The sequence below is a fragment of the Perna viridis genome, chromosome 8, assembly GCF_037379345.1.
Source record: "Perna viridis isolate PV_CMFRI_1.1 ecotype Kerala chromosome 8, ASM3737934v1, whole genome shotgun sequence".
In the NCBI taxonomy this organism is placed as follows: domain Eukaryota; kingdom Metazoa; phylum Mollusca; class Bivalvia; order Mytilida; family Mytilidae; genus Perna; species Perna viridis.
This window is the reverse complement of record NC_142452.1, coordinates 40,194,745-40,205,625: the sequence shown is the minus strand read 5'-3', so window position 1 is coordinate 40,205,625 and position 10,881 is coordinate 40,194,745. Positions and strand designations below refer to the sequence as shown.

The 10,881-nt window shown below is 32.9% G+C and overlaps 1 protein-coding gene across 1 annotated transcript in view; it reads right to left on the bottom strand.

Moving 5' to 3' along the window:
• Positions 1–4,583: 4,583 nt before the first annotated feature.
• The window catches only part of LOC148610480 (uncharacterized), a 46,218-nt gene continuing 39,920 nt past the window's right edge, over positions 4,584–10,881 (bottom strand). The window contains exons 11-13 of the mRNA XM_088595518.1: positions 7,849–9,057; positions 6,668–6,770; positions 4,584–4,980 (exon numbers count right to left, since the gene is read on the bottom strand). Of these exons, the coding sequence (XP_088451644.1) occupies positions 4,639–4,980; positions 6,668–6,770; positions 7,849–9,057 (1,654 nt within the window). The 3' untranslated portion in view covers positions 4,584–4,638. The remainder of the gene's footprint in view (positions 4,981–6,667; positions 6,771–7,848; positions 9,058–10,881) is intronic.

The following is a 10,881-nucleotide window of genomic DNA, read 5'->3' as shown; positions in this document are numbered from 1 at the left end:
TAGTACGTCTACTAATCATAAAACCTGACCAAGGTTCCTTTGTAACCCAACCGGTGCACCTTACATATGCTTTAAGTTTTTCGTCGTCAGGGTTGTTTATTTACTATCACAATGAGGCTTCATTTCTTGTATTGCATACGGTAGAACCTCTCGGTGATGGATTTGATTTCTTACGTCGATAGTTTTGAGTTTTGATAGTTCAGATACTTCTTGTAAACAAATGTTTTGTTTTTGTTTTTTTTGTTTTTTTTTTTGTTTTTTTGTTTTTTTTTGGGGGGGGGTATTCAGATCTTCCTACATATTTTATTATAATGCTGCTAAAGAGAGATAACTCCTTGAAACACGTGAACAGCATATCGAAATTTGCAATACATATGATTGGAATTTTTACATTTATTTTTTTTTTGTTCGTGTTTTCCAAAAGCAAACAACCCATTGAACGTTATAAGATTGTTTAACCACTTGTATATACAATATACAATTTCATCAATGTACATTTGTTTAAAACATTACTGTATTGATATAATCATTTCCTAGTGGAATTAAATTAAGAATTAACCTAGTTACGTACCATGTCATATTATTAAAATCACAAGCTTTTCATAAACAAAACGAACCAACTTACTGTAATTCTACTTCCGGTTCGTCAAGATTGTCGTCTTTAACGATGGTCAGGAACAAATAACACGAATCTGCTGTTCCTGTAGAACGAATCGTATAATGGAAGGCATTCTACCTTCCCTTAATTATGACTAAATATGTCGTGTATATGTTAAAGGTGCTACTATGAATGTTAGGCCGAATTTTTACAAGTATGAATGAAGTAGTCTTTATGCTGTGTCGAAAATGAAATCAGACGAATTGTTTCGTTTAGTGCTGACGTTTGTAGCACAATTTAACTTGTTTAAATCGAACACAGAATTCAAAAACCTATTTAAACTAAACACTCTTGAAATCAATGATATGTTTGTATCATATTTGATTATACCAAAGTCCCTCAAGCTTTCGTTTGAAACTGAATAAAATCAATCCAAGTTAGATGCTTACATAAGATTGATGTAAAATGCTAAATGATTTTAAGAGTTGTGTCCCTTATCCTAGGATATAAGTTAAAATGAATTTGAAACTTGATTAACATCTAACAACTATCTAAACCTAACCAATTTTTAAATCTAAAGGGGGTTGGTTGAAACAGTTGAGAAAACTTCAATATCCTTAATTTTGACCCCAGTAGAATCGGGTTTACCACATTTTACAATAACACTTTTTATTTTTGGGCTCCAACAGAATGAAAAAATAAAATTACATTTTAAAACGTCAAAGGCTTAATTATGTATTAATTTTATAGATAAAGATATTAATCAATGAGAGAGAGAGAGAGAGAGAGAGAGATAATAGTTATAAAAGTTTATACTTTACTTATTTACTCTTATGTCAATGCCAGTGGTATTTTGGTTATTTCGTGTCGTGTCTTTCTATTCGTATATTATTTTATTTATTTATTTATTTATTTATTCTTTTTGATTGTCTAATCAGTATTTTTGTAATATTTTCTTTTTTATTTTACTGTTCGATTCCTGGTTTCCTTGATTTTTAAACAGTTATTGTTTCACGATTTCATAACAAGAAGCAAAGAAGGAGTCACTTTGCTTACGATGCCGTTTGAATAAATCACAAGTGTATTCTATGAATATAGTGCATTGTCGCTGCATACCCCTTTCATCTTTTCACAATTTTTAATCAAATGTTAAAATAAATGAAGTTTGTGTGTATGCATGTCATCACTTAGTCCTTATTGAATAAATATTTTTGAAAAGTGAAGTAAATCTGGATTTGTTGTTTTAAATTGGATCGGGAACGGCTCTGAAAACAATGCTTGACGTTATCTTCGTTAACCATCTGATTAAAATTCACTCGAAGACTGTTCGAGTGTTTTTGCAGATCCATAGAAATGGCAGAAAAATTAATGGCAAACATTCTAATCAAGTACATGTATTTTGACACTTCAACATTAAGGATAGTTGGCGTTGGCTACGTAACTTTCATTAATACAGGTTAGGTTAGAATTACATCTGAACTGGTTGGAAAGGATCAAATACCAAGATTTATATGAAATGATATAATCATTTGAAAATTGTTTTGAATTTGTGGTTAGATTATGGAATTTAGACTACTTTGGTCGGTTTACATTGCATAAACCGCGCAGCGTAAACAGACCTAAAGTCGTTTATATCCCATTATCTAACCAACAATTGAAAACAATTCTTATATTTTAATTTAAAACTCCATATAACAGATATATGATATAACAGTATTATAAATTTTAAAATATTATAAACTCTGATCAATACTGTAAACTGTCAATCGATATCGCCATTTGCGGTTTACACGCATTTTTGGGATACCCCTTGAAGTATTTCCGTAGTTACGGGGCGTGGCTATAACACCATGTTAGGATATACGAAATGATAACGCTGAACTATTCAGAATTTCACAAAAAATTAAATATTAAATGATAAGCAACCACCACTTTGGGCATTAACCACAGGAGGCTAATGACGAACTTGAATTTAGGAAATTTATGAAACAGGGGATTAATGAGATATTAAGGCAGCTTTTATCTAATCTTTCTAGTACAATATGTATAGATTTTACGTCTTTCTCAGAAATGACTTTGAATACACATACTTTAGAATTCAAATGTAAAAAACACAGGTCTCCGAACTTAATATGGAAATATTTAAGCCTTTACAATGCATTTTTTACAGCATTTTATATGAATTATGTAGGGAATTTTCATTAATTTACAAAATATTAAAAATAACTTGTTTATAGATTTTTTTAATTATATAAACATCACTTAACTGACATTCTTTTATACCTCAAAAAGAAATTTGGGTCAACGAACCCTTTTCCATGTAATGTTAACAAAATTAAAATTATAATTGTATTTCTATAGACCATTTCCTCGCCAATAACTCCCCTTGAAAAAGGATTTTTACAATTACTGTTTGTAGTTTTACCATTCAAATTGCTGTCACAAATTGTTTTAAAATAATTTACTAGTAAATATTTTATCTTTACATCATATCAAACACTACTAGTTGATTAAAGATATCTATATGTCTGTATGTCTGTATGTTTTTGCAAGATGACAGAAAGGATGCTCCGTGTAATAAGTATGATTTGTCTGTACAGCAATTACTTGTATGACCTCAATACTCAGATTTGACCTTGTCTGAATTTTAAAACTTGTGAATATTAAATATACCAGAAATGTTGAGCTTCATCAAGTAGTAAGAGCAAATACCTACACCTATTATAACCACCAAAAGAATTTTTTTTGCTTATTTTAATTAGTTTTATATTGGAAACTACAAAGAAAAATGGATTTCATTGTAATTTTCATGACAATGTAAACTTTTAGCATTTGCCGAAATTATATTTCTTCAATACCCCTGATTTTTGTTAAACACCAGAATACAACAGTTATATCCAAAAAAAAACACTTGAACTGTTGAATACGACAATTTTAGTTTAACGATCTAATTTTCTTACTTGATTAGTTTTATGTGAATGTTTTATATTTTTTTTGTTTTATGTGTGTTTGCAAACCATTTAGTTTTTGAAGAGAAGTCTTTGTAAAAATTCAGACACGAGGTGATTCATGCATGTCACCGAATTCTTATTCAGACACTCACAGAACAAGTAATCTTAGTTCCTCTTCCGGTAAATGACTGTCAAAATAAACTGTATATAGATTCATTGTGTATAAAATTGACAATGCTCAAGAGCTGTCGTTCGTTGATTTGAGTTGTAGGTCAATGCATGTTTTTATTTTCTCTAAAATATCAATTTGTCAGAAAGAACAGTGGTTACATGAACAAGCAAATATTACATACGTTTGAAGATTGGAAAAAATATCGTTTTATTGAGTGGAATTTTTTTCACACCATGAATCACCTATACCAATGCCATTTACAAAATTTGATTTTTACATAATACGAAAGATATTTGCATACACATATTCTGCCGCCTTTTAGCCATTTGATTACCTGGATGGAAATGATACTTTTAATACGAAAAGAAAATATCGATTTCGAAAGTCTTTTCCATTTCACTTAATTGCCAAGCAAACCAAGACAAAGGTCACCTTTGTAAAAAATAGACATTATATCCCTCATAATTGTCTTCTTTTTATTAGGTCAAATTAACAGCGCTATTATAAAAACGTTTGTGGTGAATGTTATCATATACTAAAATAGCATTTTTCTATGTCAAAATCACCACTTCGAACAGCATGCAAAAATATAATTGTTCAGTGCAGTTAGGCAATATTGAACAAAAGCTAAGGACTCCTCGACAATGCCTAACGCTGCGCTAAAAAATATAAAGCGGTGAGTTAACATATTGTTTTCGATGTGCTAATTTATGTGTATATCTTGAACTTTCGGAGAACGTTTATCCTATTAGTGACTCTTTCCGGTTTGTTGCTCTTGCTAGGAATTTCTCCTTCTGACTTTCACGTTTCATGCGTTTCCTTGCAATTCACTTTCTAAACATATAAAAACGTTAATAAAATATTAGATCTACATATCTTTTTTATTTGATGAAAAACTCCAGCAGTATACATGTTGTTCAAACTTTATATTCCTTAAATTGATCTTTATTTACAGAGACCAATTGACTGTCAGCCTCCGTTGATGTCGAACGACGCAAGCGAAGAGCATTGGTACCACATGTGATAGAATGACGTCGGTCACGTGGTCCTTGAGCAGACGATAATACATCTCTTGACCCAAGGTCATCAGTATGCCCGTGGTCATTCTGGCTATCATATCCAAGATCAGTTGAAAGACTCAGCATTGACTTCCTTGGGGCACTTCCGAAGATCCCATTGGAAAAGTCGAGATTATTTAACGATATTGCCTTCCCAGTTTGTCCTTGACTCAGGCCAGCTTTGTGGTGTGATATGTGTGGCTATAAACAATTGATGAGAAAAAGAAGTTTATGTAGAATAAACACCAGTTTAAATGGATTTACTTTAGTAGATAAATTAAAATCGAACATCGACAAACCTAACTTAATTTGATTGGAACTATACAAACATGTTTAATAATTTAATAATTAAGTATAGAATAAAAAAAAACAGTCAGCGAAAAGTAAAGGATACCAAAAAATTTAATTCTACTATTGACAAAATGTACAGCAGATAAATCGTTGTTAACTAAGAATAATAATTCACTGATGACAAAATGAATTCATTTTTTTAAACATATTTAAAATAGATTTGTACACGAACAGAATGAGTTTTGGAACAGTTACAATTTCTATTACTTCCATTATTGGTTCAAAGTTTACCAAATACGTTGAACATATGAGCGATAAATATGAGCGAAAAATTAAACCATATAACATGTATGAGTTGTTAACTAAAGATTTGCTCACGTTAGTTTTGATATAATTGGTACGCTAGATTACGTATTATCGTTATACAATCTTGTTTCGGGGATTCGAAACATCGCATCTACCCCAAAGAACTTGAGATAAAAAGATACTGCAGACACTGTGAAGTCAGCCTCATATCTTGATCTACACTTAGAAATCGATGGTAAAGGAATACTACTGACCAAAGTTTACGACACACGTAATGACCTTTCATTCAGAATTGTCAACTTTCCTTTCATCCGTAGCAACATCTCTTCAGCCCCTGCGTATGGAGTTTCATATCACAACTCATACGTTATGCCAGAACTTGCCGTAATTACGGAGACTTTTTGTATCGCGCTAGACTTCTGACAATTGGGCTTCTGGAACTGGGTTATGTTGCTACAAGTTTGAAGTCATCACTACAGAAGTTGTATGGTCGTCATCATGAACTCGTGGATCGTTACGGTGTTTCCATCTGCACCATGAAAACTGATTTGTTCAACGTGTCATAGTTTTTCTTTCACTACCCCGGACTTGACTTTTTATCAGCAACTCGGCGGATGTTTCGAGAAAAGCAGAGAATGCTTACCCTATCGGTGCACCTGGTCCATGCTCCTAGTTTTTAGTGGAGTCCGATATGCTCATTTACTTTTGTTACTTTTTATGTATTATTTTAGTTACTTTATGTTCTTTGTCGTGTTTGTTTGCCATGTCTGGTCTTTGTCCCTGGATTACATTCTTTTGATTACCGCTATAACCTTGGTTCCCTTGATTACTCTTAAAGTAACTTCTGTTTTTCTTGTCGTTTATATTTAGGTTAAGTTGTTGTTGGTTTTTGTACCAATATAATGGTCTGGATGGAGCATCAGTGACGTCATATATATGCAGTTGCTAAAAAAAAATCGTTCGGTCAGCTGTGACGCATTTCGAAAACAATTACGTACTGCCGACACATTTCAAAAACAATTACGTATTGTAGACACATTCCGGAAACAATAGCGTATTGAAGATGGGAAGTGAATGTTTCAACTTTTAACAAAGACAAACAGCGTATGATGAAGGTGATGAAGGAAGTTTCACACATTCCGGATGGTCGAGACATCGGCGATATAACAAAGTACCGGTGAATTATCAACAAAGCCAAATGATATTTTTATACAGATTCCGTCCTTTATTCAAAGCTTAAAACCATATTAATATTTAATGTCGCGGTCTACAAATTAAAAGTAGAACATACTTTGGTTTGAGAATTCAACAGCCCTTCAGTTGCAGTCTCTACACCAGGTGAGCCTGCTTCTAACTCTATTGTCTCTGGGGAGTTTGATAGATTCCATGACCTTCTGCAATAAAAATGATGCTATTACCACAAAGCACTCAACTAAAATTATGTCGTTCACATTGTCTTTAGTTTTTATTAAGCAACTCGTGTGAAAACGTCTTAATTAGGTTGAAGGTTTTTTTTTTCTCTTTTTTCATCAAGGTTATGTCTTTGCGAAATGAATAAGACAATTGGATGTATCTTGACCTTTGTTGAAGTCTTTTTGTTTTAATGAAGGCGTAGATCACATTTTTAATTAGAATATTGCTTAATTTCATGGGAATTTACAGAAATTGCAAGAAAAAAAAACAATGCCTTCACAATAAAACACAAGTATATTGTGACACACAAGTGCTTATAAGAATAAGCTGCAGCAGACGGACAATAAACAATGATAAATCGTTGTGCAAAAAATCATGGCCGTCTAAACAAGTGCAAGGGGTGCAATTACATCCCTTATCCAGAATATCGAATTCATAAATTTCAAAAGCCGGCAGAAGTGCCCAAATTTATTTCAGTTGTCAAAAACGATTTTAACATCTTGGAGCGGGGTGTTTCCCTCCTCCGCACCCCTTTTGCAAAAACTTTGCAAAAAGTGCAGACTTTTTGGCGATTAATTACCTGAGATAATATACGTTTAGAGTAAAAAAGGGAGACTACTCTACTTGTACAAATGCTTTGTACTTTATAGCTTATGATGCTTATATTGAAATATATTTAGGTTGGAAAGCCTACATATTTTTTTTATTTTTGATATCTTGTTTAAAATGCTTTAGTAAACAGAAATTAACATATGGTTTTTCATATAACACGTGCTCATAGGAGATAACAATTGTATAGAATGCACTACAGAATTCAAAATTAAGGGAGATAACTTTGTAAATGACACTCAAATACAATAGAATCAATTGGATTTTCAATGTTGATTATCTCCTAAGAGCAGGCAGATTTGAATGAATAATGACACATTTCATAATATAGACCCATAAAACAATTTAATTACAAAAATAAAAATATGTAGCCTTTTTTGGGGTGTATCACATTTTTCAGATTTTGCATGATTCTTACAAAGACGGCTACTTAAAAATAGGAATACAAACCTATTTTTGTATTTACTAGCTATTCTTGTTACCGACCGTCGATTGAAACTGTCTCTTTCTTGTCTTCTTGGCTTCGAACTACCTTCTTGAATAAGTAGATCCTGACTTCTTTTTTCGTCATTTTCCGGATTTGGGTCGTCTTTGAATAAACAATCGATACTTCTTTCTCTTGAATGTTTGTTGTAAACAATAAAATCTTGAGACGTTTTCTGAAAACCTGACGTACCAACTTCTCCTTCTTGTGTGCTGTTGCATGGTTGGTCTGATTTTATATCAGCATCTTCAACTCGATAATTGTCTTTAACATCAAAACACGATGGGCCTCCATCTGCAACGGTAGAATCAATGCTTTCCCTTGAAGACATTTCACTTGTTTCAGGAACAACGGAGATTTCATCATCCTTCTTTAAATTCATCCGACTGCGTAGATGGGCGTTTGGGATATACAACAACGACTTCGATTGGTCAAATGAGTCGAAGTTCGTTCCCTTTATATTAAGGTCAATATCTAAGATGTTATCGAGGGAACGACATAGTCTCCGATTAAGCTCAGCTATGTTTGCTGAAGGCTTCTTTTCGACTGCAGAGTTTTTGCGAGATAGTTTCCGAATAACCTTAGCGGAAGGTGAATACCGCCTTTTGGGGCGTTTCGGAACATAATTCTTTTCAGTGATATCATCGAGATCCAAATTAAGTAAAAGTTCAGACACATAATGGAGCTTCTTTTCGCTGCTCATGGAACGTGAAGATGTTAACTTTTGAATAAATTCTATGACATTATCCAAATCATTGTCCTTACTGACTTTAGGAGCATGGTTCAATGAAATCTCACTGAAACACTTGCAATTCGACTTCTTCAAAGTTTGATTAGCAAACGAATCATTCGTGGTGTTTGTATCTACTTCCGCTGATGACGTTCTTCTGAGTACTTCATGTTGTCTAGGTTTGTGATACATAACAGATCCTCCTTCTCTGCGACTAAATGCAGACCTATCTGGGTGAGTAACTCTACCGGCTCTTCTTTTAGGAGGTACATTACCGTGTTGAAGTCGTCGGTTAGACTGCAGATTAAAATCACCTATTTCGTAGTCTTCTGTAATATATAATTCTCCGGTGTTTGACATTTTCTCTATTTTCCAGTCATAAACGTGACAGAGAAGATTAGCTTCTAGTCTACTGTTACGGAGTATTGAAATTATTAGTCGTAACCTAAAATATACAAACATAGCATCAATAATTTGCAGTCAATCTTGCTTTAGGTTAAAAATAAAATGTATAAAACATGCAATCTCGCAAAAAACGTTTGATATGTCTTAACGTGTATTGCATGCAAGTATGGATCTGCCTGAAAGAGTAAAGAAGGGAACCAGTATAGCAGTAATCAAAAGAATGTAATCCGACATGGAAAACAGACATACACAACAAAGAACATAAAGTAGCTAAAATCAAACATACAAAATAAAAAAGCAAATAAGCAACTCGGACGCCACTAAAAACTGGGAGCATGGACCAGGTGCACCGGTAAGGTAAGCGTCCTAAAACAGGCAGGAGGTGACTCATCATATCTTTAGATAATCCATGAAACTGTATTAATACATTTGTTCTAAAAAGTCTTCCTATGTTCATATGGTTGGATGTGCTACTTATCGTGAAATATTTTTTGACGGGTTATAGTGTAAAAGTTCTGACGGGAAGTATTCCGGTGCTTTTTCTGTAGTAGACCATAACCAAACTCTAAGTGGTAAAATCTCCAGAGGGCAACTTTCGCACTTTTATTTTCAAATACAATTTCTCTAAGGTCTACTGAAGGATTACCTAACAAAAAATAATTGAGATCTGCTATTTAATATCTCCAGTAGACTAGTTTTATTTGCACTTATATTTCCTAATACAATTTCTGTGGGGCCTACAGAAGGATTTCCAAAAAAAACAAAAATGGAATTAAGAAATGCATGATTCACTTAATATAAGATTCTGTCTGGTTTTTAGGCAGAGCCGTACTTAAATATTCAATTCTAAATAGGTTCATCACGAATGCTCAGACTTTCAGTTGACAAGGACTTGAGCATCAGGTGTAGCTTACAAATCTTAAATTATAAGTGGTTCGTCTTGAGTATGAATGCCAGAGCTAACTTTCCTTGCGCAGTATATCAAAATAAGTCGAAAATCTAACTAGTTCATCTTCGAAACAGTAAGTAATTTTTTTTATGATTTGTGATTATTCGTTTCCGGTCCATTTGCTCAAAATCTGTATCTTGGTAACAAACCAAAAGAAATGAGATGGTATATAATAAATAAATTAAGGAGTTAGATCTAGGGTAAGGGATACAACTCATACTAGTCATTGGAACGTTTGTATTCAGTATTTCACATCAACCTCATGTAAGCATCAAAGTAACTTGGACTGATCGCATTCTGTTTCAAAGGAAAGCTTAAAAGGCTTTGGTGAATATGAATATGATTCAAACATATCACTGATTTCAAGAGTTATGTCCCTTGCCATATGTCTACCTCCTTAAATGTTTCCACTCAACTCGTGTTTGCAACTTTTGATTTGTACCTCACAATACATATTTTTTCTTCCGAATCTTTAGACGTCAGAGCGACCGACCACGTTTTTTACTGTTTCTATTTCCAACTAGACAAATTGATGTTTTTAATGATGTTCTTTTATACCTTTTATGTTTCATACTTTTAATTCGAAAAAAAAGATGCCAATCAGCAACACAAAAAGCGTTTTATTTAGAAGTATCTTGAGGATATAAAATCTAAGAGGCACTAATTTTGTCTGAAGTTATTTCAATTTCTTTAATAATGTAATTGCTCAATTGTGTCAATTGTGTTTTCGAAGTATCTTGTTTTTCCTTTTCAAACGACATCTTTATTACTACCGCCACAGTGCACACTTTTTGTAATAGTTTCAAAACTTTGATTACAAATGATGTCTACACTGAACCCTGAATACACCAAAAACCTGTGTAAACCATGCATCTAATAAAGTGATTTAAAGGCGTTTTTTACATGTATAAACCA